Source organism: Psammomys obesus, unplaced genomic scaffold (assembly GCF_907164565.1).
Source record: "Psammomys obesus unplaced genomic scaffold, mPsaObe1.curated_primary_1811, whole genome shotgun sequence".
NCBI classification, from domain to species: domain Eukaryota; kingdom Metazoa; phylum Chordata; class Mammalia; order Rodentia; family Muridae; genus Psammomys; species Psammomys obesus.
Genome location: NW_026596089.1, coordinates 3,117,488 through 3,145,363, shown reverse-complemented (window position 1 = coordinate 3,145,363; position 27,876 = coordinate 3,117,488). Strand labels below are relative to the sequence as shown.

Genomic DNA, 27,876 nt, shown 5'->3' with positions numbered 1-27,876 from the left:
CGTGTGAACACATGGCCGCCAGCTGGTGGGGCTGTTTGGGAACCATTAGGCTGGAGAACCATTAGAAGACAACCTCACTGGAGGAAGGCTTTGGGATTTTACTTTACCCAACTTTCTGTTCTTTCTCCACTTCCTGATTGCTGACATAATGTGACCAGCCAGCCTCCTTCTCCTGCAGCCATGTATTTCCTGTCAAAGAACTGTATTCCCTAAAACCATAAGCCAGAACAGCCTTTCCTTCTTTAAGTTGCTTTGACCAAGTATTTGTATCAGCAACCATGAAAGTAACTACTATGCCAATTCTAACAAAAAATATGTTTAGGGATTCACATAAGGATGGTCCCTAACTACACAGAGAACATTTTAGAAATCTTCATAGCAACAAAGGTCATTAAGGTCTATAGCTTTAATGATTGAGCAGTCACATAAATTACAGAGTAAAAAAAAAAAAAAAATTTTACAATGATACCTTGTTTTTGTATCTAAATATTTCCAATGTATTATTAGTCAGTGCTAACTTCTCCATTACACAGTACTTTCATTTGGGCTAGTTCATGTTGTGTTTACATTTCTCTACTTTCACAGCTACTGGGAAAAAAAAAATCACACTCATTTTTCTTTACTCCTAGTCACAGGACCCTGCTCAAAGTCTACTAAGAAAAACCTCCAAAACATTCCATTAAGCAGAAGGTTATAAAGAAAAAAGAAAGTGTTGTGGTTATATATGGATTCCAATTATCTGAAGCTGCTTCTGCTCTTTGTTCACATTAATCATGGCATGTAAGAGAAAGGAACATTAATAAAATCCTTTCAAATTAAAAAAAGTCTATTTTTATGCTAAAAACTAAAGGTATTCCCATTTTACTAAGATATTATGTTGTTAATGTTTGTGTAGTCACATTTCTCTTTAAAAAATAAACCTCATCTCTATTTTTTAACAGGTCATATTAGAAATATGTAGAAAATGTTTTCTGTGGTCCTATTGTACACATGGACTCGTTTCAATGACCCATGAACTTGTACTTACGTTACTTAAAGTCAAATATTCATTTAACTCACACATACCCTTTCTGGTCACTGTACATTCTGTTCAGTCTGTCCCATTTTGCATTCAGTTGAGTGAGCATGTCCTTGATCTGAATGGCTTCAGGACCAGAGGCTTCAAGGATGACATCTGGCTGCTTCTCATGAACAACTGCAATCTGCTCTCCAAGTTTGTCCAGCTGATCCTTGATATTCTGCAAGCATATCATCATACAAAAGCAGAACTCAGTAAACTAAGAAAACAACAGAATCACAGGTAAAGGTTCACATGCATAGCAATCATTTAAAACAAGAGTAAGGCTAATTATCGCTGCATGTGCAAACTGGGGACTTTTCTATATAAAATCTTATAGTTTCAAAATGTGAGGAATACCATGACAATGATGCATGGAAAAGATGTTCGGACTGGCTTCAAGGGACAGTACAGAAAAGCTATGAAAACACTGTCTGTAGGTAAGAAAATGCTTACCTCTAGAATCATAGTTTTACAAGCGTAATCACCTAATCACTGAGAAAATGAATTATCAAATCCATCAAACATGTCAAATCTATCAGAGACTTTTATTATGGCTTTATATAGAAGTACAACCAAATACTTGGGAAAAACTTTCAAAAAATTTAAAACTTTTAACTTGCAATCAATATGCAATTCCACACCTGGGTATCTAGCCAATCTTAAATCAATATGGATGACCTGACATCATTTGTCACAAATGACAATCAAATTTACATGAGATTAAAATAAGAGCTCTGCTGTTACAAATAAATGTGCATTCATAAAAGTCCAGACCTATACTTTTTAAATTGAAAAAATTTGCTGTATCCCACCAGTGAACACAGTAAGGTTTCACTATTTATATAGTTTATCACTAATATGAAGCAAAGCAAAGATTTATATCATATAAGTAAATACAACAGCAACTTTCCATCTCAGCATGGCGGTTCACACCTGTCATCCCAGCTCTTGACAAGCAAAGGGAGGGGAATGTGAGTATCAACACAGCCTGGGCTATCCAAGGAGGGCCTGTCTTTAAAAAGCAGAGAGAGGATGGAAGGGAGGAAGAGAGAATGGGACAGAGGAAGAATGGGACCGCGGGAGGTAGGAAAAGAGGGAAGAAGTCAAATCCAGAGGGGAGAGAAAGAGAGAGAGAAAGAAGGGATCCTTGCATTGCATCTGCACTTTTTCTATTACCCGCAGCTCCTGAAGTTCAGCACTGGACTTTTACCTTCAGAGAGTCCTCCTGGAAAGAGAAGTCTCCGTGGACAGTGGTGCTGTGCTCAGGAATATTAAGTGATGTTTCAAGGCTGTCCATAATAAGTAAAATTTTATTAATTTCAACCAGATAATCTTCAGGGAGGACTGATGATGTAATTCCAGGAGACGATGGAATTGTTTTTCTCTTCTGGATAGGGACTGCCTACAGAAAACATTCAAAAAAATAATGCAGGTGTCTTAAAATCTCCCCATAAAAGTAACCACAAATTAGATAAAAAAAAAAAAAAACTAGACTGTTTTATGGTAGCATTCAAGAATATCAACCAAAGTTTTAAGAACCATAAATAAGGTAAATATGATCAAAATACACTATGTACATACATAAAATATCATAAAATTAATAAATCTTGTAAAATAACATTATTCAATATAATTTTCAAAGTTTAACCTTCATTGCTACAGAAACTCAACAAAATGTTTCGGCTTTCATGTGCAGGCCGATGCTACACATCACACATAAAGTAACACTGACCCTGTCACCTAAAGCACAACTGCGTCTTAAACAGACACAGATATGTTGTCAATCGTAAATTCTACCTGAAACACACTATTTTCACATCATTACTGTATCATTCTTCTACAATACCACCATTAGAGTAAATTCTTGTAGGTCACAGTGCTCAAAACTAAAGCTGAACATATTTTCAAAACATACTCAATGGATATGGTAGCACATGCCTGTACGTCTTATTCCCTGTGAGGCTGAGATAGGAGGACCTCTTGGTTCAAAGTCAGTGAAAACAACAGAATAAGACCACATCTCATTGACTGATGGATGGATTATTAGTGAATTTATTAGTTAAGAAATGCCATGAGGGTTTTGACTGAAATAATATTGATCTAACTTTGCAACGGTGTTGCTGAGCACAGACACCTGACAAAGGCTACTGGGTCCTGAGAGGCTGGACTCAGACCTCCTTTGCTGTACTGTAGAAATCCTGAATCCTCCACTCAGAATAAAACGCTGTCTTGGCTACTTTACCCCTCAGGACTTAAAATACTTCACTCATTTGACAGATATACTTTAATGAATGCTGTCTACTACTTTCAAGTAGCCAGTTACCAGATGCCCTGTTTTCATTGAAGACAGGGTCTCATATACACCAGGCTGTCTCTACTCTCTCTTTAGCCAAGAATAGCCCTGAATCTCTGATCTCCCTGCTGCCATCTCCTGAATGCTAGAGCCATTAAAATGTGCCACTGCACCCAGTGCACATGTTGCTGAGGATTTAACATGGGGCTTCATTCGTGAAGGCAAGCACTCTACCAGCTGAGACACGGCCCCAGCCCAAAATGTTCACGTCTATACTTTATTTTTAAGATGAGAGGATTCACCTGTAAATTCGATGATATAGTAGTAATAACAAACACGTTTCCCCACTAAGAGATTATAATTATTTTCAAGATCTCTAAGTGAGTTAAAACGCCAGGCTACAAATCACTGACACAGTAGCCTGCTGTTGAATTAAAAAACCTTTGTGCACTGCCACCTAGAATCTGAGTAGCTTCTATTCTCATCAACTGGACATTACTAGAGAGCTAGGTGTGACGCAAGCTTACGGATTTCTGACTTTATCAATGGGACCATTTAAAATTATCTCTAATAATTATTATATTATTTTAATGATATATGTTTATATCGTATTCTACAGGCATTTCTAGGTATGCACTCACATTTAAGAAAAATTCTATGTTCTAGCAAATATAAAAGAATGTTGAAGTAATCAATACCTCAGTCTTGGAGCCACTTCTAAATAAAAAGATGCTAAATATTTTACAAAAGCTAAAAATATATGTATATATGATATTTAAGTCTTTTAAAAGAGACTAACATGGCAGGGCAAGGACACAAAGAAGGCTCACACGTCCCTTTCCTCATTATCAAGGATAAAGAAAGCAATCCAATGAACGTATATGCATACTGAGGGCCTCAGAGCATCCCGCTGCTACAGCTTTCTGGCCATTAACCAGATCTGTTTCTCAGAGACCAAAAGCAGCTGAAGCTCCACAAGTGCCCTGGGTACACTTGGGGACTGATCTCTACAATACTCCTCACATCACTGGACATTACCACTTGAAACTGTTGACTCCCTCCTGGTCTGCTTCTTGGGTCTCAGACCAAGCCTTTATTCTGCAAGGTCAATAAAGATCCAGGGTTAAGCACACAAACAAAAAGAATATACATCCATCAAGATGATCTCATCTACTAATCAACTCAGGCTTTTCTGTCCCTTTCTACTCTTTGCAAAAGCCTGGCAGTTCAAAATGTGCTTTCTACTCTCCAGATTGATTTTTTCCTCCCAGGGTGATCAGTGAAAATGCCCTACGGGGGAAAAATGTCTTCAGGGGGTTGACCTAGACTTTATTTCTGGATAATTTTATTTTTAAAGAAGTCTACTTGTGGAAGTGGGGAGGGCTCGAGGGGAGGACTAGGGTGTGGGGGGAGTAGGGAGATGGCTCAGCTGGAGTTTGAATCCTTTCACCACATGCTCCTGTCACCCCTTGTTGGCAATAGGAGACAGGAAGATACCAGATGCTCAGTCTGGCCAGTCTGCCCAGCAGAAACTCTGAGCTTTACATTCAATCAAGCTCTGTCCCCAAAAAAATAAAGTGATGAACAATAGGGAAGACACCCTCCTCAGGCATCTGCCCAGGGACAGAAACAAAAAGCCAGCATGTCACATGCAGGGAGTACTGGGAAGACATGATGTTACATGGGGTGGCCCACATCCACAATACAGGCCGCACAGAGAAAAATTTAACTGAATAGTTTACTACTTGTTGTTATTGCCCCATTAGGGTAGAAAAAAAAAACTGAAATAGAATAGAACTCCTATTCATCAACTCTTTCAAGAAAACAGATGTTCCAGAAAGCAAAGGAGGTTTTAAAAATCTTAAAGGAAAACCGCAGTCATGAGTGGCTACACATACATTAAAAATAACTAAGAGACAAAACCCAACAAAATACTATTATTGTGCTATAAGAAAGATTATCATCTGCATTTTATAACGCATTGACTCTATCCTATTGTTATAGAATTCAAAATCACTGACAGGTATGGAGGTCAAAGCACAACTTTCAGATTCGGTTCTCTCCTTCCACTATGGGTTTCCGGGATTGATGCTATGCTGTCAGGGCTGCATAGCCAGCATCTGTGACAGCTGAATCATCTAAATGACCCTACCTATATTTTCTTTTTTATTTCTATGTCTGGCGTGCAAACATGGGTACGTGTGTGCTTGCTTGTGTGCATATGTGTGTGTATGCCTCCTTGCTTGCGTGCATGTGTATATGTGTGTATGTGTCTGCAAGCGTAGATATGTATGCATGCATGTGGAAGCTGCAGACTGAGCTCAGGAGTCTTCCTCTATCATTCTTGACCTAAGTCGCTAAGGCAGAGTATCTCAATTGAATCCAGTACTGGCTGACATGACTAGTTTAGCTAATCAGCTTGCTCTGGGGATCTTCTTCCTTGATGGGTTGGAATTACAGGTAGGCTGCCAAATTCACCCAGCTAAAGTGCTAAAGTTCCAAACACAGGTCCATGTACTTACATACCAAGCAGTTTACCTGCTCAGTCATCTCCCAAGCACCAAGAATGCATATATATTTCAGAGTAATACCCTAGTCAACAAATGGGAAAAGGCCATTTCACAGATATTTTACTAAAGAAAGTAGGTTCTGTCCTTGGGTTGCTAATTGTGAATGCATATTAGAGTAACCTACAGCACAGTAGCTCGATTATAATAAAACTGGGTGTACATCAACAAAAGAATGGGTAAAGAAAATGGACACTGGAATTTTTCAACCATAAGAAAAGATGAAGTTATATGGTTAACAAAAAAAAAAAAATGTAACAACTATATTAAGCAAATTAAGCCAGTCTCAGAAAGTCAAATACTATATGTTGTCTCTACTTTGTGGTTCCTAGACATCATGAATATTATATCTCTAACACAAAAGTACAAGTGAAACTTCTAGGGGAACAAAGGGGGATGATGGGAGTAAGAAGGGGAAAGGGGTGGGCAGAGAATTATGGGAGAGAATGTTCGGCATACAATATACACTTTCATGAATTTTTCATTATCATTTTTAGCTTTATTTCTTAAATGTGCCACTCCTAGACTAACCTAAAGGATTCTGGGTTTAACTACTCTTAGATATGGATTTGGCTACTTCTGTTTCTGTTTTAGTTGTTGTTCTTGTTATGACTTTGTTTCTTTAAGTTCTCCAAATAATTTCAATACTCAATTAAAAAACAACATACAGAGATGGGTCAGTGGGTAAGGCCACATGCCACCAACCCTGACGGCATGACTTTGATGCACTAGATTTATAGGGTGAAAAGACAAACCCACCTACTTGTCCACTAACCTCCACACATGGGCCATCAGTTTTCTATGACTTCGTAACAATCAAATGGTAAATACCTGATGTTAGATTCAACTTGAAACCTACATGTTGTTTAATTCCACCAAGGAGGGTTTGTGTGTGTATGTGCATACACCCACGCAAGTGTTCCGAGGTGTACATGTACATGTATCCAAGTGCACATATGCCTGAATGTCACCCTGAGAAACACCACCTGCCTGCTGAGACAGGGACTCTCATTGGCCCTTTCTCACAGCCTGGAGCTCACTCATTAGGCTAGACTCTCTGGCCAACAAAGCCTGGGGATTATAGTACTGTGCCACCATGCTCTGCATCCCTGCATGGTTCTGGGGACTGAACTGAGTTCAAGTCCTCATGCTTGTGACATACACACTTCCCAGACAGGCATCCCCAGTCCATAGCCTAATGGTTGTGATTCCTGCTTCACATGATGTGATAAACAAGAAAACAGCAGAGAATAGAACTGAAGCTCTCTCCTTCTAGACAGACAGGTTACTTTTTAAGACTAAGAAAGGAAACATGTGGAAGGTGGAAGCAGATGGCAACTTCATTTTGGATCATACAACAAGGCCCCTACAGACAGAGACAGCAAGCCATGGCACAGGAATACACTCAGTTCCAAAGTGATCAAATAAAGTTGATTCAAGAAAGAACTACTGGAGAACAGAACCCTCAGGCCATCATTTAAAACACCACAAGGAAGCTACTCTTTCTTCTTGCAGTGCTATCAGTGACTGCAGACACAGCTGAGAAGAAGACATAGAAGGCTTCTGTGACAGCCCCCACCTCTACTGCAACCCCAGCTCCCAAAGGAACAGCCTAAAAGGAAGCCATCAAAGAGAACTCTTAAAATGGCTCTGGCAGGAGTGCAGGTGGAGAAGGACTCAATTTTCTTTAGCAGGCTGGCCACTGCGAGTTTGACCATGCTCCAGTGAGTATATGCACAACCAAAAATAAACTTGTCTTCTTTTTCTTTTGTGGGGCAGGTCACAAGGGTGAGGGAACAGGCATGAGAGGACAAGGAACTGAGTGACAGAGTGCATGATATGAAACTCCCAAATAGTCAACAGCATACACAAGGCATAGGGTCCAACCCCCAACCCTCAAAAGAACAGTAATTAGTCAGACATAAGAAGAAAGTGAGGAGAAAATAACATAACTTCCTGACTGATCTGCCTGTATCACTGGCGAGGATGGCACAACAGGGTAAAAGACATCCCATTTACCTTGATTTTGTTGTAACGTGTATGCAAAAGTAACAACTGCAAACGGATCTTTTCTTTCTTACTGTCCTCCATAGGTTCGTGTAACAAATGTTCCCCTCTTTGCAGAACTTCCTCAATCTGGGCTCTCTCCTCATCCATCTGAATGTTTAAAGAAGAAAAAACATTATTGAAAATAAAAATGCACAGACAGACTTAATACTCTGCATTGTTCCATGTAAGAACTAAACTGAAACAGACAGACAAGGCAGTGTGGTTCAAGCTTTAGCCTGGATGGAATAACTGCTCCTGATTTTCTTCAGGTAATTTATATTTGAAAATAAAATATCCCAAACCTAGCTTATCACACCTTAGCTAATGACAGTCATAAGTAAGAAAGTAGGAAGTATACGTAAGTCACTATGATTCTTTACTATTATTATTATTATTAGTTTGTTTGTTTGCTTGAGACAAGGTTTCGTGTAGTCCAGGCTAGCCTTGTACTTACTATATAGAGAAAGAAAATCATGAACTTCCACTCTTTCTGCATCTGCCTCCCATGTGCTGGGATTAGATGAATGTGTCATCACACTGGGTTGTATTCAAGCACTGCATAAGTCACCTGACAGCTTTGACAACAACCCTCACAAATCACATCTGGATTTCTTCATGTGGCGAGTCAAGTAAGTAAATCCACATTATTAAAAGAGAAAAAAAAAGAGAGTAGAGTCTGCAAACCACCCACCTTTTCCTCATCATTGCTGGAGTCCGAGTGCTTTTCCACAACTTTCAACATGTTTTCTATGTCGTTTTCTAATCTTTCCAAGTCAGAGAAAGGCCCTGCAGCTTCAACAGTTCCAGCACGGTCCAAGCATGGGTAGGATGAAGAAGGGTCCTGGCCTATCAGCATCTAGGGAAGAAAAAGAGGCCTCTGAGAGTGTACTGCTGACTTTATTTTCCTAACTCATGCTGAGAGGCGGGGGTCAGCAGGAACCACCATTTATGGGAAATAATGCTAATGTCATTCATCACAGAGCAACGATGTTTGAAAATCTGGACTTCTTTGAATAACTCATTTTTCAGCCTGGCGCCAAGGACATGAAGTGTGCTCAGTTGACCATGGCTGCTTGGAGTACTGTATGGCAGATGACATTGTGAATACCCTATAGGAAACAGGGCCATGTTCAAGCCAACCCTGCCACAGACATGAAAGAAATGATGGCCAGTTCTCACCCAGGGCAAGAACCCTAGAGAACACTACACATAAATGCTCCCCAAAAAGAATTCCCCTTGGGTTTTTTGATACTCAAACTCAAAGAAGATTGTAATCTCAAATGCCACATTTTCACATCTATATAGCAAAACATCACATTTGGAAAAAAAAAAAAAAAGAAAGTTAGAATAGCAATTTCAATAAAAAATAAATGAACAACAACAACAACAACAAAAAAGTAACATCTAGCATCAGCCACATATGACAAAAGTAGCATTCACACATCCTGACTACAGACACATGAACTGTAAAAACTTTACTGGCCCACACTGAAACTGTCTGGAACAGCCCTTTTACAACTTCTGCCACAAGCCAATGAATTCTAAAATCTGATACCAGCAGAATAGTAAGAGATGAGCCAGTAAGACGATTTTAACAAACACAACATTCCCAAGGGCCCAATATTCATAAAATTAACCTAGGAATCATAACAGACCATAGAATTTTACCATTAAAATCCATTTCAAGGGAGCATGTACAAAATGATATAAAATTTTTATATTTTAGTATCATGCACCAATGAGTAAAAATAGTTATACAACAGAATGATTTGCAAAGGTCATTTGGGGGATGATACTAAATTTCTTTCTCTGTTCTTTCTCTTACCCCACTTCTCCGCATAGTTTTTAAAGTCAAAAAAATTCTCTTGAATCTTTAAAAAGAATAAAATAGACTTAAATCAGACAATAAGGAGATAAAGTCAAGATTAAAGAAGACAAATGCTAAAGCAAGGTCTTGCTGTGTTCTTTTAAATCATGAATAATTATATTCCTGGTCATGAAAAAATTTTGGAGTTTTTTATGGAAAGAAAATTTGGCCCACTATACCCAATGTTTGAAATTAAAGTAAAGTTAGATAATATATGTGTGTTTCTTGTACACATATAAAACAAATTGTCTTTTTGTCATTTCAATATATAAATGTCAAGAGGTAAATTACCTATATTTTACAAGTGCCATCATATGAGCACAGCTGAGATCCTTAAAGGCTTAGCATACTGAGCATCTAAGGTCCAGGGTTTTCTCCCTGTAAACTGTGAAAATGTTTTCACCTCAAATTTACTCAAGCTGCTGCTCTGTGCTAGGCCTTGAGAATCTTACAGTAAAATATTTCTCTCTCTCCCCTCTTAAAATAAAGATGAAAAAAGAAAGAATGGGGAAGATACACAGGAAGTTGAAGAAATAAAAACATAGTAGTATAGACACTACTTGGTGAAGATGGCTGTTATTCATGACCCTCCTTTTAATTGATAAAGCTCCTTTTTTCTTTTTTGAATTAGTAACTTCGGAAAGTCTCTCCATGAACTACACATTGTGAGTTTTTTAGAACATTTAAATCTGTCAACATATAAACACACATACACATACTCACATGTGTTTTCTATTTCTATGAACACATATATTAAAAGGATTGAGTTCAAGATCTAGGATTGATAATCATACCTAACTTGGGAAGTTATTTCTGTTCCTGTTCCAACTGTCAGCTGACTCTGAAACCTGTCCTGAGTGAGTTATTTACTAAATAAAATTTTCTTATATTAATAATCACAAAAAACAAAACAAAACAAATCACATATAAGTAACAGCAATTGCTTTGCCAAAAAGTTATTAAAATTCATTTAAAAATTAATAGGCCTAAACAAAGTTATCTACCATTTACAGATGTACCCATGGGGAAATAGTATTCTATAAAAATGCAAATACTCACTTGGGAACTTCTGATGTGCTGCGACACCTTCTCAAAGTTCCTGTTCAGCTCAGCTAGCTTCGGTTCCACGAGTTCCCTACTGGTGCTTCCACGTGCATTCATCAAGATGATTGCTTGTTCACGAACATTCTCAACCTGGAGGCTGGCATCATCCAGTTCAGACAGTAAACGCTGATGGTAAAAGGAGAGATAGATAGAGACAGAAGACAGAGAGAAGGGAGAGGGAGAGAGAAACAAAGAGGGTGAGAGAAAGAGACAGAGGGAGAGGAAGGAGGGAGATAGAGACAGAAAGAGGTAGAGGGAGATAGATAGAGACAGAGAGAGATGGAGAGGAAGAGAGACAGACAGAGGGAGAGAGAAGAAAACAGAAATAGAGTGACAGAGAGAGAGAAAGAGAGACAAAGAGAGAAAGGGAGAGGGGGAGAAAGAGACAGAGAAAGTGGGAGAGAAAGAGAGAGACAGGGAGAGTAGGAGAGACACACACACAGAGAGAGAATTATTCTAAAGGAAAAGACAAAACCAAACATGGGTGTTATGCTTACTATGAACTAAAGGTCTTTAAAATAAATATATGGGATTGTTAGGAAGAGGTCTCAGCACCATTGACCAGAGCAAGTGCTGATCATAGAAATATCTATGGGCGATCTTGGTTCTGTCCACCATGATAAATGTTAAAAAGTAAACAGCATGAGAATGCCACACCCACCACTAACAGTACACAGCACAAGAGAACAGAGACTACAAATCATCCCATGGGACATGTGAGGCTGACTACCTTCACGATTTCTTCCTGTTTACTTGCTGGTTTCTTTTCAATTTCATCCAATAGAGCTTCAGCTTGATAAAGCCAGGTACTGATATGAGCGACATGCCCATCAAATATCTCCAGCTGATTCTGATGGTTCTACAAAGGAATAAAATAGTGCTGACAAAATTAAATGAAATATTAATATGGTGCTCTTAGAAGGGATTGAAAAGGCCATCAAAGAGCATGTTGTATGGCACATAATTATACTCAACAATGAACAATTGTGTTTGCTACATACTTTTCTTGGTTTGGTTTTGGGTTTGGGTTTTTGGAGTGAGGGACCACTAATTTACAGTTCTAGAGACTGAACACACTGCACAACTGAATACATCCCCTGCCCTCTTTTTACTTTGAGATAGGGTTTCACTAAGTTGTCTAGGCTATCCTTAGATTTACCATGTAACCCAAGCAGACTTTTCAACTTGTTATCCTCCTGCCTCAGCCATACAAGTAGCTGAGACTACGCGCCTGCACTACCAGACCTGATTCTTTTAAGAGGCAATGGGGGTCCTGGGTTTTTTTGTTTGTTTGTTCGGTTGGTTGATTGGTTTTCTTTTTGTTGTTTTGTTTTGTTTTGTTTTGTTTTGTTTTGTTTTGTTTTGAGACATGGCATTGCTATGTAGGTCAACCTTGATACTCCTGTCTTGGTCTCTTAAGTGCTGGGATTACAGGCCAAGGCCAGCTGTGGCTATGCCTTTTTCTCTACAATTCAATTCTCTAAATTGAAATGTGGTGATATATCTTATGATACAGTAGAATTTACCTGAAGCTATACAGGTAATGGGTCATGGACTAGAATATAAACCTCTGATCGATCAAGACCTAAGCACATGACCTTCTTTGCCCTATATATCCTAACTGATTAGAAAAAATAACCAAACAGATAATTTATTCTTTTATCTGTCTCTATCCACTACTAGGGAATTATATGAGTTAGATAAAGTCCTATCATATGTTTCAGAATAAAATAATGATATAAATGATAACTCTCACTTCAGACATTGGGGATGTTATGTTTATCATTGGTAGGGGAGCATCAGCAAACACTATGAAAGTGTAGTGTTCATAACAGTCAAAAATGGGATGTTTAACATATTGCTATATAATAACACTACATATTTTCAGTCACTAATCATGAAATCATACAAGAAATAATAATAATGACAGTTTTATAGATGAGAAAAAGAAAAACTAGAGTTTATAAGTAACTTCAGTGAGGTAGTAATTAAAAACTTCACAGGCACAGGTCTAAATGATTATACCATCATTTGGTATAATCCTTGATCTGAGCTAGTATCTGACTAAGACATTGTAAAGATTATGTGTATATAAATATAAATTTATACATATATATTCATATAACTTATATTATTATAACTAAATACTATATCATTAAAACAAAAGTATATTTACTAAAATATTAAGTAAAACAGGCCCTATGTTTAGCATGAATATTTTGCTTTCATACAATAGAGGTATTGTAAATTCTTCCATTTGATATCTTTTCAACAGAAAAATAAAATATACACTAATAAAACTAATTCACAAGCAAAGCAAAACAAAACCAAGACACACAAGAAACAGATTTGGAGTTCTGATGAGGGCCATGCACTTTAAATATAATTACAGAGAAGACGTCAGCACTGGTGTGTGCTGGCGACATACCAGCAAGGTGCTGTACCAGTCCTCGGTCCAGGTGCGAACTCGGCTCCAGCCAGCATTGAGCACACAGAGGTTCTCTTCCAGAACAGTCTCGCTGCCCAGGACCAGGTGCTGAAGGGCAGCACCACTCTCTGTAATAGCGTTTAAGTCAGCTTTTCTCTTTTCCAGATCCTTCAGAACATTCTAGAAGGAAAAAAAAACCACTTGACTTTCAGAACATAGCAACATTTAACCTAACCTTACATGTTTTGTTTTAATAGCTTTTCTTCAGCAATGTAAGAGTCTATGATATCCTAGGTATCATTGAAATACTTTATTTCTTTTTATTTTTTATTTATTTATTTTCAACTTTTATTAGTTACACTTTATTCACTTTGTATCCCCCATAAACCGCCCCCTCCTCCCCTCCTAATCCCACCTTCCCTCCCCCTTCTTCACCCATGCCCCTCCCCAAGTCCACTGGTAGGAGAGGTCCTCTTCTCCTTCCTTCTGATCTTAGTCTATCAGATCTCATCAGGAATGGCTGCATTGTCATCTTCTGTGGCCTGGTAACGCTGCTCCCCACTCAGGGGGAGGAGATCAAAGAGCAGACCAATCAGATTATGTCAGAGGCAGTCCCTCTTCCCATTACTATGGAACCCACTTGGACACTGAACTGCCATGGGCTACATTGGTGCAGGGGTTCTAGGTTATCTCCATGCATGGTCCCTGGTTGGAGTATGAGTCTCTGGAAAGGCCCCTGTGTTCAAATTTTCTGGTTCTGTTGCTCTCCTTGTAGAGAAATACTTTAAAGGTTTATAAAACTCAGGTCACTGACACATTGAGAACTCTCAAAACCATCATGAAAACTAAACCAGGTAAGTAAGAGAATATGAACAGACATAAGAAATTCAGATGTCAAACACAGGTTAAGCAAATCAGGGGAGAACCAGTGAAACAAGTTTGGACTTCAGCTTCACACCTTGCAGTGGGACTATCCCAGGTCAGGAAAGGGTAATGGGAACTCACACACAAACGGAGTTTTAACAGGAAAGTGCACATTTGCAGGAATGCCAAGTGTGCCAAAAAAACGCAAACCCTCTTGAAATCACTAGCCAGAAGCAACTCCGTCCCCAGCACTCCTCCTGGCATTGTATCTCCTTTAAACTGTTGCTTCTTTCTCAAAAACTACTTTTCAGCTTTATGTTTATCCACATGTATGTGTGTGTGCCCATGAAGCCAGAGGCAGCACATCTCCTGATCCTAGAGTTACAGGCAGACAGTAGCCCTGAGAATAAAACACTGGTCTTCTGCAAGAGCAGACAGCATTCTTAACCACTGAGCTATCTCTCTAGCACAGTGGTACACTTTCTTAAATCAACACTTAAAGCAATTATTTCAAGGAATTCTAGATCTGTTGTGAAAACTGCTAAAAATTACATCTCAGAAAAGATACAAATCCACAAGAGAGTCAAGGTTTAAACACTGTCAGGGTCATGGCATTTAGAGATGCCTTTAAAAGGCATTCAGATATTTCCTGTATGTATTCTTCTTCACCAGTGTGAGAAGAAAAGAACAACTACAAACATGCTCCGTGCAGGTCAGACTTTCTGCACTCCTTCAGGGTTATGTACTGACTGACTAGAGTTGGTTGTAAGGACCATAAGGAATAACTACAGATAAGTAATTAAGTTTAAATAATACCTACATGATTCTAGTGGGTTCTAAAATTAAAAATACTGAAAATAATATTGAATCTATAGAATAAAACTTACACTTAAGTTCACAAATAAAAATGCCACTTAAGCTTTAATTTTAAATATTGCACATAATATTTAAGTGAAGAAACTAACATGGTTTTTAAATCTGTAGTGGTTTAAATCATGTGTTTTTAAATCTGAAAGCACATCACTGAAAAAGTGGGAGGATACATTTCACGCCAGCGTTCCACTCCACGGAAGAGAATGTGCTGTGTGTCTGTATCCATCCTCACAATGTCAAATCTGTAAAAGCATTGAGTGGGAATTCAGAAGATATTTCACAAGAGACAAGCTTACCATTATTTATTGTTTGTCCTTAAAAATTATATTTTTAAAAAAATGAAACTTATGAGACCAGAAGTCTCATCAAATATTAATGTATACAACTTAATAGCAACTATCATATATGCACACATATGTATGTATATATATCTACATAATAATTAATAAAAAAGAACATGTGTACATTTATATGGTAATAAAACAAAACAATATATAATAGATGCATGGTTATATATATATATATATATATATATATAACACATACTATTTATGAAGGAAAAAATCCAACATGTACCAAAGTAAAAATAACTCAGAGGGTGGGAAAAATAAGACATAACATTTTAATAAGAATTTGAGTCCACTGTGGTGGTGCATGCTGGTAGAATATGCTAAAGAGACAGAGGCAGGAAAATCTTCAGAGTGAGGCCAGCCTGGGTTACAGCTGTCCGCCAGGAAGATGGCTCAGCAGGCAAAGGATTTGCTATGCAAGTCTGGAAACCCAAGTACAGTCCCTGGAAACCACATAAAGGTGAAAAGAGAAAACCAATTCTAGAAGTTATTCTGTGTCCTGCACATTGGTCTCAAGACACAAGTGAGTCTTCACTCACACATACATGTGTACACACACACACACACACACACACATATATGCACAACAATAACAAGCATTTGTTTAATTTTTAAAAACGTTAACAAGGTTGGCAAAGCACTTGTATGGCATGTACAAGGACCTGGAATTCATCTTCAGCCCCACAAAAGATAAATAAATAAATAAAAGATAAAACATAAATTCTCATCTGAAAAATCTGTAACTTTGAAGTAAATCAACACAAAATTTCTTTTACAGATTTGGGGATCATTACTAGAAAAGTACATAAGCCACAGAGAAAATCATATTAACAGGGACACTTTAATGAGAATTAAAATAGATAAGAAAATGATAACAATGTTTTGACAGTGGGGAGGACAGAGGGTGGTGACAACAGAGAACAGTGAGTGAGAATATATTATGTTAGATTAGAGGAAAGGAACTCAGAGCTCAGTAAGCTAGGTAGCTGGGAAGAAGCTCAGAGCCTTTCTCCTAATATACAGCAAATTAAACTCTAGAAGGATTAACGCATTAAAGGTTGAAAGGATGACACTATGCAAGACTGTGAAGGAACTATACAAAACCTTAGAATAAAGGCTGAAGGCAGCAGTAATGAGCATCCGATCCCTCTGTGCTTGAAAGTAAGATTTAAGTGTTTATTTAAGAAAATTAAAGAGCAGAAAACAAACTCTAATGGCAAAGAAGGGGATGTTGTTGTTGTTTAAATACTACACACCACAGTCAGCAATAATAAGCCTAAGAGAGAAACCTAAATAACAGGTTAATCTGGTGCTTTTTGTAAATGGTTAAAACAACAGGCAGCATGTGGCCTGTAGCTAAGGAAAAGGCTCTAATTAAGTAGTCAGAGATGACACTGTGCACCACCATCCAATGTATTCCAAAAAAATAACAAATAAATAAAAATTTAACAAGGAGGAACTGATGCATACAGGGTACTTACAATGCCACTAAAGGACAGACTCACAACCCATAGGAAACTTTAAAAGGGTATATCCTTTGGCCTAAGGATTTTCAGGTGACAAAAATATACTCAGGAGAAAATTATAAATGTATGCTGAGAATCAGTTACAAGTATATTCTCTATAGAATTGTACATTATAATTAAAATGGGGGAAGGGATAAACTAAATAGCCATGAGTGGGAAAAAAAAGGCAATAAAAAAAATGAAACAACTGAAACACTATGCTTGTCTCTAATATATAAGTAAAAAAAAAAAAAACAAACAAACAGGCAGGCAAATGGTGGGACCTAGAAAAAATCATCCTGAGTGAGGAATCCCAGAAGCAGAAAGACACACACGGTATATACTCACTTATAAGTGGATACTAGACTTATAAGACAAGATAAACATACTAAAATCTGTACACCTAAGGAAGCTAAACAAGAAGGAGGACCCAGGGTAAGATGATCAATCCTCACTTAGAAAGAAAGACAAATAGGATAGACATTGGAAGTAGGAGAAAACAAGAAACAGGACAGGAGCTTACCACATAGGGCCTCTGAAAAACTCTACCTAGCAGTGTATCAAAGCAGATGCTGAGGCTCATAACCAAACTTTGGGCAGAGTGCAGGGAATCATATGAAAGAATGGGGAGTTAGTAAGACCTGGAGAGGACAGGAGCTCCACAGTACAAAATATATCTGGGCCCAGGGGTCTTGTCTGAAACTGATTCTCCAACCAAGGACCATGCATGGATATAACCTAGAACCCCTGCTCAGACGTAGCCCATGGCAGCTCAGTATCCAAGTGGGTTCCCTAGTAAGGGGAATAGGGACTGTCTCTGACATGAACAGAGTGGCTGGCTCGTTGACCTCTCTCCCCACCACCCCGACCCTGACAGGAGCACAGAGGAGGATATTGCAGCCAGTCCTGTTGAGACCTGATAAGCTAGGGTCAGATGGAAGGGAAGGAGGACCTCCCCTATCAGTGGACTTAGAGAAGGGCAGGGAGGAGATGAGGAAGGGAGGGTGGAATTGGGAGGGAATGAGGGAAGGGCTACAGCTGGTATACAAAGTAAATAAGTGTAATTAATATAAAAAAATAAAAAATTAATAAAAAAATTGTCAAAAAAAATAATAGCTTTTGTTTGACTTTATTTTGGGTCCTAAGTACAAATTGAGACTCCATCAATTCAGAAAGCCAAGAAAAGGTTGTGATTTATCTGAAAGTTATAGATTTAATAAAGAAAAAAGGTAGCAGGCCCAGGCACTGATGGCACTGGCATGTGAACCTCCCATTCAGGGTACCGAGGCATCAAGAATTCAAGATCACTCTAAGCTACATCATAAAATCCACTTTCAAAAGGAAAGGAAATATGGTGGGAGAAAGTACTGGAGGGGAGGAAAGAGACTAAAATGGTAGAGGAGAAGAATTATTTTCCGTGTTCTAAACAAAGAAGATCATATTTCCTTGAAAAGCACAAATTTAACAAAACCAAGCTTGGTCCCTTTCTTTTTATTTTTTTTTAACTTTATTTTTTTTTTTATTTTAGTCCTTTTCTTTTTTTAACTTTATTTTTATTATTTTTATTTTTATTAATTACAGTTTATTCACTTTGTATCCCCCCTGTTCCTCCTCTCCCTCCTCCCCTCCCAATCCCACCCTCCCTATTCCCCACCCATGTCCCTCTCCCAGTCCACTGAAAAGAGAGGTCGTCCTCCCCTTCCCTCTGACCTTAGTCTATCAGGTCTCATCAGGAGTGGCTGCATTGTCTTCTTTTGTGGCCTGGTAAGGCTGCTCCCCCCTCACGGGGAGGTGATCAAAGAGCAGACCAATCAGTTCATATCACAGACAGTCCCTGTCCCCATTATTATGGAGGCCTCTTGTATACTGAACTGCCATAGGCTACCTCTGTGCAGGGGTTCCAGGCCATCTCTATGAGTAGTCCTTGGCTGGAGTATCAGTTGCAGAAAAGACCCCTGTGCCCAGACTTTTTGGATCTGCTGCTGTCCTTGTGGAGCTCCTGTCCTCTCCAGGTCTTACTATCTCTACTTCTTTCATAAGATTCCCTATACTCTGCCCAAGTTTGGCTATGAGTCTCAGCATCTGCCTCAATAGAAAACAGGGAACAGGACAGGAGCCTACCACAGAGGGTCTCTGAAAGGCTCTACCCTGCAGGGTCCTTTTCTTTTCCAGTCATACAAATGCACTGGAAACCTTTGGTGACCTTCAGTGACCTTTAGTCATTTTTCTTACCCACCCCAATCTCCACTCTTTACCCTGACACAACCCCATGACAGTCACCCTTTCCATGAGCTATTTTCTAAACTAGAATATTCTTCCCAGTGCGGCAGCTGACTTCCTCCCACAAGTCCCCTCTGCAGAGCATTCACAAGTGGGAGTTGTGCCACTCAGGGACATCACAGTCCCTTATCTGGGAGGTCACAGGAAAAGGCTACCAAAGGCACTCCCAGAGACTGTGCAACCTGTGCTTCCGTAGCAACGCTCTCAAGCAGACCCACTCCTTTCATATGAGATAAAGAAACGGGGGCTTCCATGCAACCCTGTGCTCAGCTCAGAACAAAGAGGCTGCACGTTACCTCTTAAGACAGCTAGAGGGCTAAACGAAACTGCTGTATGGATTTTTCTCTAAATTATGTGACTATGATTTCAGCATCAGTAATTTTGCAATATATAGATAGATAATTAGTATAAAAGTTTTATAAATATAATAGATGTGTATATATAATACACATATCTTTATATATAAATATATATTTATATATGTAATACAAAGACTCAATACAGGGAGAAAATATCATGGATTTTCAAGGTGGTTAAGTACTTTTTTCTTTTCTTCTCTTTTTTGAGACAGGGTCTCTCTACATAGCCGTGGACCTCACCATGTAGATCAGGGCTGGCCTTGAACACTCAGAGATCTACCTGCCTCTGCCTCCCTAAGTTCTGGAATTGAAGGCGTGAACAACCATGTCCAGCTAAGGTGGTTAACTATTAACATAACTTCAACTCACACCTAAGCAAATGTGTAAACCGCCTTGCTGGCCCATGTGCTTTCAGGAGTCAGGGCTTGAAGCACTGTGTCCGGCTGGGAGGCAGCACAGTTGGCAAAGCGCTCACTGCACAACTATGAGGACCTGAGTTCACATCCTCCGTGCTCAAGTGAAAATCCAGGAGCAGAAGCTCGTGACCGTAATTCTAACACTGGGAAAGTAGAGACAGGAGTTTGCTGGCAAGTCTAGCCAAATCAATAAGCTTCCTGTTCAGAAAGAGAGATTGTCACAGAGAAAGCAACCTGATGCTGACATCACACAATACCTCTCACACACTCACAAGCACACATGTACGCATACACTCACATGTGTGCACAAATACATGTACTCACACACAAACTCACAAACACACATGTGCACACAAACACAAACTCACCCTCACAAGCACACACATGTGCATGCACACATACTCACATAATCTCACAAGTCACAAACACACATGCACACACATGCACACACTGACACACACCCTTTCATATTCACTCACAAACACATGTATGCATGCACATGTACACACACACACACACACACACACACACACACACACACACACAGGAGAACTGTTAAAATGGTTGGCTTAGCTAAACATAGCTGCCCGTGACTGCAATCTGCTGCAGATTGAGAGCCAGCCTGTGATACACCGGGAGGACATGCCAGCCCAGGCTACAGAGAGAAGCCTTCTCAGAAAACAAACTAACAAAATTGTATTCACAATGTTCTTCCCAGGGCAGAGAGGCAGGAAAGAAAAAAGAGAAGAGCAGGGGCTACAATTAATGTGAAATGGAGATAAATGGCGTTCACCCAGATTGTCCCAAACAAATGCTACAGATGTGACACCAACAGGCCATCCCAACTGAAACTCACTTTAGCCCAGGAGATTTCTGTGTCCAGGTCACCAATCACACCCTCTGATGTGGACTTCTGCACTAGCTCCGCTTCCGTGGCAGACAGCCATTCCGAGAGGACAGTGGCCTCCTTCTTCATCTTCCGGGACAGCTGTGAGGCCCTTTCCAGATCTTGCTTCCCTTCTGTCACCTACACAGGGGCCGAGGACACGGTGAGTAAGACACGATGAGGTTCTGTTAAAATCCCTAACACGAATAGCACATGAAAGCAGACCTTGAATGACAAATGTGTGCATTAGATAGTGGTTCTCTAACGCTGACATGCCCATGCAGATACACAAGCACCATCAAACTTAATGCTAACAAACACTTGTACATCAGGAAGAAGCTAATCCATAGCTCAACTTAGAAGGGTGCACCTTTTCTCAGTCTTTTCAATGCATGGTAAGGGTGTTCTGCAAGGGACCATACGAAGGTATGGCCTTTGTAAGGCTTTTAGCTGACTATTCATTCCTTCTCTTGGTTATATAATCATTCCTTCTCGGTAAACATTTTAAACAGTCTCCTGTCACACACACGTGCACACACACACATACACTCCAACTTCCCTAAAGACCTACTTTCTACTTTTACCATGCAATCGATCAAGGCTATTTTCTTAAAGTATGGTGCTACTTCCTGACTTCTCACAAATATCTTCCTAAGTTCAATAACAACCCCAATGGCCACAGATCCAGTAGACATTTTTAAGTGACCACAATATTCACAAAACCAATGCCTGACTCATCCTTGAAACACTACCTTCCTTAACTTCCCACATCTTATCCCTATGGTACACCTATCACACCTTATTATCTTGTTACTCACATTAAAGGTACTTTTGCTAATTCACAACACTTGGTCAAAGGTCTCATTTTTCCCCTCACCATACCCCCTCTCATCAGTCCTGAAAATGTTACTGCCCACGTGGAGATGACTTGGAAAATCCACCTGCTCTGCCCACAGGGCCTCTTCTGATAGTCACACCTACATAAGTACCTGACATCTCTCTCCAAAAGAGGTAGACTATCAGTGAATCAGAAATAAACACATACTTTCTACAAGCCTCTCTACCTGTCCTTCTGTCACGCCAATGTCCCAGTAAAGGCACCACAGCCATCCATGAAATCAAGCCTACAAAATGAAGGCCATGCCTGATCTCTCCCTCTCCTCTACCACCACACTAGTTTATCACCAGAGACACTGACATCACTTCCTACACCGGTCTGAAGTCAACCCATTCCATCTCCACTGCCACCCCTACTCAAGTCACCATCACTTCTCACTAAGAGCACAAGAACTTCCCAGCCAATGGCCACTCTTATTTCTCTCAATGCAGCTTTCAAACTGATCTAGAAGCTGGAGAAATGACCCAGGGACTAAAGGCACTCGCTGTGCAAGCATTAGAATCCAAAATCAATCCCGACCCTGCAAAACGCCTGACATGGTCACACATTCCCGTAAGCCGGTAGCTTACGAAGTGAAGGAGGGATGATCTTGGAGCGATTACTAGCTGCCAGCCCAGCTCCAGGTAACATATTAGAGCCAGGCACTCATATTCCTCTGGACCCCATACCATCACACCCACACACATGGTTCTGTCTGTCTCCTCGCCCAGAAGTATACTCTGCTTTCTTCTGCCACAGGGCCTTTATGCAAGCTGCCCCCCAGGCCGCCCCTGCTTTCAGCATGGTTACCCCGACCTATCCTTCAGATCTCAGCTTACACAGGGCTTCCCCAGAAAGCTCTCCTAACATATTCTACCACCACTGAAGAATTAAACCACTACCTAAGCTGGCCATTGTGATGTGCACCTTTGACCCCAGCACCCAGGAAGCAAAGGCAGGTGTATTTCTGTGAGTTGAAGGCCAGTCTGGTCTATGTAGCAAGTTCCAGGGCAGACAAAACTACATAAAAGAGAGACCTTGTCTCAAACAAACAAACAAACCACTATCTAAATGAGTTTTTTAGTATTGCCATGTATTGCTTTCACATGTTCTTTGGACTCTGAATTTCAGGAGCAAACTCTCAAAGACAGAAGACAATTTTTCTGTAGGATCCAGTCAGGTAGAGCCTGTCAAAGAAACCAGCCTACAAACTCTAGCACCCTGTCACTGAAGTACACAATAGAAAATTTTAAGTCTCAGTAGATTAATAAGAACTATCTACCACCTAACATTTACTAGATCCTAACATGGTAACATACCTCAGTAAACTATTCAATTTAGATATTTAAAAACAAAAATAAGGTTTACCCAGAAAATATTACTATGATGCGATTCCCTAGAATAACTCACAAAATATTTTTAAATGTTTATATAAGTACTGTTGATTATACTGGTGATTATAGTATACATGTAAAGGTTAAAATCTGATAGGAATATTGATAGAGGAAGAGATGAAGAAAGAGAGAGGGATGAAGAAATAGGAAAACGGAAGAAACCAGTGCCCACCTGTGCACCCAGGTCATTGTAGAGGACTTTCAGAGAAGTCAGCTGCTCGTCCATGCTTTTCGGGTTATCTGTCTGTTGCTTCTGGACAATGTGCCTTCCTGTTTTGATAACAGTCTCAACTTCAAGTTTGACTTCACTCAAGGTTTTATACAGTTTCTTTAAAAGAGAGGACGAGAGAAAGTTTTTACAGTGCTAACAGAAAATTCCCAACTGGCACCATTTCAGAGTACAGCTTCTATGGCTAGGCAGCTAATATCTCACCCAGGACATCAAAGGCCACATAATCTGTCTTGAATGTGTTTTAAAGGCTGAATCAAGTGAAGTCAGGTTCTAATGCTTTTTCAAATCCAATAAGATAATACATTAATGGGGTTTCTGTTTCTTTAAGTGTAAAACAAGATGTGTGTATTAAATGTCAGTAGAAATCCTAGATAAACATTCTTCATGAACATGTTTCCCTTAAAAACTATGGGAAGCAGCAGAATGTAAAGAAGAATGTCTCTCTGAAGAGTCACACTGTGGGGCTAGCAGACTACTCAGTACAAAAACATGGGCTTACTATGTATGCACAAGGTCATTGGTTCAATTCACTGCACCAAAATAGTATTTTTTTAAGATTTATTTATTTATTATTTATACAGCATTCTGCCTGCATGTGTGCCTGCACACCAGAGAGGGCACCAGCTCTCACTATAGACGGTTATGAGCCACCATGTGGTTGCTGGGAATTGAACTCAGGGTCCTTGGAAAAACAGCCAGTGTTCTTACCCTCTGAGTCATCTCTCCAGCCCAAGAATATTTTCTTAATTCTAACACTGTGACTAGAACACAGCAGCCCCTGGCAATCTGTGCCTGAAAGAATGGAAATTCCCTAACATTTATTTGTTTCTATTTCTGGGAGAAAACAAATCCTGCATAATGAATATAATTTACATGCTGAAAATAAATGTAAAACTTTAAAGAATCAACATGGATATGGCTTTAGGAACTTGGAGTTCAATGGTTCAAATCCCAAACTGCCTTCATCCCTGTCACCTTGAATCCCCCAACTCTGTGTCAGCAGCTAATCCACAAATTAATATCAAACTCAAAACACCTCAAAGATACAAAGCCAGTACCTGTGATGCCAAGGACAGTGATGTCTTCCACTCTATCCCAACAAGCAAAGAAATGCTTACAGCACTTGACTGTGATTCAAATGTGTTCTACTCACACACTCGTCCATCCACGTAAGAAACAAACCATGGGAACGATAGTCTCAGTGAACACCAACACTGGCCCCGGGGACTCCTCGAGTAAGATCACCAGGCACCACAAAAAGACTAAGTTCAGATCATTCCACCAACATCATTTGAAACTTTTTATTATAAACCAACTGCAAAGAATGAAACACTGAGGTCTTATTTGTCACTCCCTTCTTCCCATCTAAAGTTTAAACTTCAATTTAAAGGTCATTTTACTAGCAAAGCAACTTCTTTTTTTATACTCTGGAATATTCTGGGTATTACAGATATGGTATATCTGGATACTTTTAATTTACTTTGAAAAGTTTAGCTTGTCCATTGCATCCTGCAGATATCTTTCCCACCTCAGGTTGTGATTTACATCTCTTTTTTTGCTTTTTGGAGACAGGGTTTCTCTGTGTAAACTTGGCTGTTTTAGTTAGACTTACCTTATAAACCATGCTAGCCTCAAACTCACAAAGGGTTTGCTTGCCTTTGTTTCCCAAATGCTGGGATGACAGGTGTGTGCCACCATGCCCAGCTTTTTATTTCTTAATACATATTTTTAATGCACTTAGTCTACTCCCTGTATCTTCACAGACCATCATCATTTTTTCACCTGGTGGGAGTTGGTCTGATGCTTGTATTTTGATGCTAATTACTGGCCCTCAAGCTCTGGTTACTGCCTGGATATACTTACCCTTGTTGTGTAAACCTACCTAAGATATTATACCTGGTTGGTTGATTAAAAGGCCTAAAAGCAGGGCAGGGCAGAATGGGGTAAGCATTTAAGGTTCCAGGACTGTGGGACAGGAGAATCATGAGAAACAGAAAGACAGGAAGACAGGAGGAAGGAGGACTCCAGAATGGGTTAGCATAAAGAAGAAACCATGTGGGCCAGGAGGAAGGACTCCAATAATGGTATGAAAAGGCCCAAATGAAAAATATAGGCAAGTATTAATAAGATTATGGATGAAAGGTAGCCCAATTAAAAACAGTTAAGGGGTATAGTATTAGATTGGGGCTGGGAGGTGGATGGTGAGGTTGTTGTGACAGCATGGGTGGAATATATCTGCCCAACCCAAGGTAAATAAGGCAATTACAAAATCTAACAGGAGTCTGGTCTTCATTCATTGTGTTAGCAGGTTTAATAATACCGCCATGATAATCATGGGGCAAATAATAAACATTATATAGCCCAATATCATTTTTATTTACTTCATTATGTCCTATTCTTCTTATATCTTCCATTTTTTCCTCAGAGAGACACATTTCTTATTTTTTAACATGTTCTCCACCTTCCACAAGCCCAAAACCAAGGAGGAAAAACAGACACCCAGAACTATTCCACAGAAACAGCTCTGGCCACATGGGCCTCAGCCGCACACTCACCATGCACTTGTCCAGGTGGGTCTGGATGACATCAGGGTCCACATCCTTCGCATCTAGGACATGAAGCTCAGCTTTCACTCCATCCAGGACACGCTTGCAGTCAAGCATTCGCTGCTCAAAATTTGCAGGCTTCTGGAAAAGCTGGAATTTGGTAGAAACCTCCCGAAGTTTCCTCTGTTTGTAGAAATGAGAGTAAAACACTCATAATCTCTCTCACTAGATATTAGTATAATATGTAATACTGAAAGGCTTTTCAAGAAATAGGACAATCCAGGAAGCTCCAGAAGAATCAGGGAGGTTCTGGTCTTGTAAAGCAGTGGTTCTCAACCTTCCTAATGCTGTGACTTTCAATACAGCTCTTCATGCCATGGTGACCCCCACCCATAAAATTATTTCATTACTACTTTTTTTTCAGTTCTTTTTTTTAAATTCTATTTTATCTTTATTAATTACAGTTTATTCACTTTGTATCCCAGCTAGAGCCCCTCCCTCATCCCTTCCCTACCCTACCTTCCCTCCCCCATCTTCTCCTATGCCCCTCCCACAGTCCTCCTCCCATTCCATCTGACCCTAGTCTATCAGGTCTCATCAGAAGTGGCTGCATTGTCTTCCTCTGTGGACTGGGAAGGCTGATTCCCCCTCAGGTGAAGGAGATCAAAGAACCAGCCCCTGAGTTCATGTCAGAGACAGTCCCTGTTCCCATTACTAGGGAACCCTCTTGGACACTGAGCTGCCACGGGCTACTTCTGTGCAGGGGTTCTAGGTTATCTCCATGCATGATCCTTGGTTGGAGTATCAGTCTCAGGAAAGACCCCTGTGCCCAGATATTTTGGTTTCGTTGCTCTCCTTGTAGAGGTCCTGTCCCTTCCAGGTCTTTCATCTCCTCCTTCTTTCATAAGATTCCCTGCACTATGCCCAAGGTGTGGCTATGAGTCTCAGCATATGTTTTGATACCCTGCTGAGTAGTCTTTTAGAGGGGCTATATGGTAGGCTCCTGTACTGTTCCCTGTTTTCTCCTTCTTCCAATGTCTGTCCCATTTGCCTTTCTGAATCAAGACTGAGCATCTTACCCAGGGTCCTCCTGGGTACAGATTTTAGTATGATTATCCTATATTATATGTCTAATATCCCCTTATAAGTGAGTATATATACCCTGTGTGTCTTTCTGCTTCTGGATCACTCAGGGTGATCTTTTCTAGATCCTACCATGTGCCTGCAAATTTCATGGTTTCCTTGTTTTTAATTGCTGAGTAGTATTCCATTGTGTAAATGTACCACAATTTCTGTATCCATTCCTCAACTGAGGAACATTGCTACTTCTTAAGTGCAGTTTTGATAGAGGTTGCCACAGGTTGAAAGCCACTGATGGAAGGAACTTCTCAGTGTCACGAATAAGAAACACCCAGTATCTCAGTCTCAGAAAGACTAAATCTGGATAGAGATAATAATGTCTCTAGAATGAAAAACAATTAATTTTCTAAATTTTTCAAGAAATAGTGTTCATGAACACAGACCTCTATGCCTTTCATCACATTAAGAATGAAAGTCCATCTCACTCCACCCACTAATAACCTGAGTGGTCTGCATCCTGCCCAGTACATCAGCTTATGTGCACAGATAACAGCCTACACAAAGCCAACTGCTAGGCTGAACTGATTCTCTCTTCCCAACCCAACTATTAAAACTCACTATTTCATTACTGAGATAACAATCTCACTATTTTATTACCGAGATAACAACCTGTTTCTGCTGTCAAGAGGCACAATAAACCTTGAACACTCCGTTCCCATCCTGTTGTTTGCATCATGGTACAGAGCAAAGGTACCCAAGTAATCAAGCCTTTCCGGTTTTCTTTTCTTTTGTTTCCCCCTTATTTATTTATTTATTTATTTATTTATTTATTTATTTATTTATTTA

The 27,876-nt window shown here is 39.7% G+C and overlaps 1 protein-coding gene across 2 annotated transcripts in view; it reads right to left on the bottom strand.

The window, feature by feature from the left end:
• Utrn (utrophin) overlaps positions 1–27,876 on the bottom strand; it is a 538,848-nt gene that overhangs the window by 313,548 nt on the left and 197,424 nt on the right. For both annotated transcript variants that reach the window (XM_055627734.1, XM_055627735.1), the window contains exons 32-41: positions 25,960–26,133; positions 23,345–23,500; positions 20,872–21,042; positions 13,369–13,548; positions 11,671–11,799; positions 10,896–11,066; positions 8,661–8,825; positions 7,940–8,077; positions 2,271–2,462; positions 1,066–1,238 (exon numbers count right to left, since the gene is read on the bottom strand). In XM_055627734.1, coding sequence (XP_055483709.1) covers positions 1,066–1,238; positions 2,271–2,462; positions 7,940–8,077; positions 8,661–8,825; positions 10,896–11,066; positions 11,671–11,799; positions 13,369–13,548; positions 20,872–21,042; positions 23,345–23,500; positions 25,960–26,133 — 1,649 coding nt within the window. The remainder of the gene's footprint in view (positions 1–1,065; positions 1,239–2,270; positions 2,463–7,939; positions 8,078–8,660; positions 8,826–10,895; positions 11,067–11,670; positions 11,800–13,368; positions 13,549–20,871; positions 21,043–23,344; positions 23,501–25,959; positions 26,134–27,876) is intronic.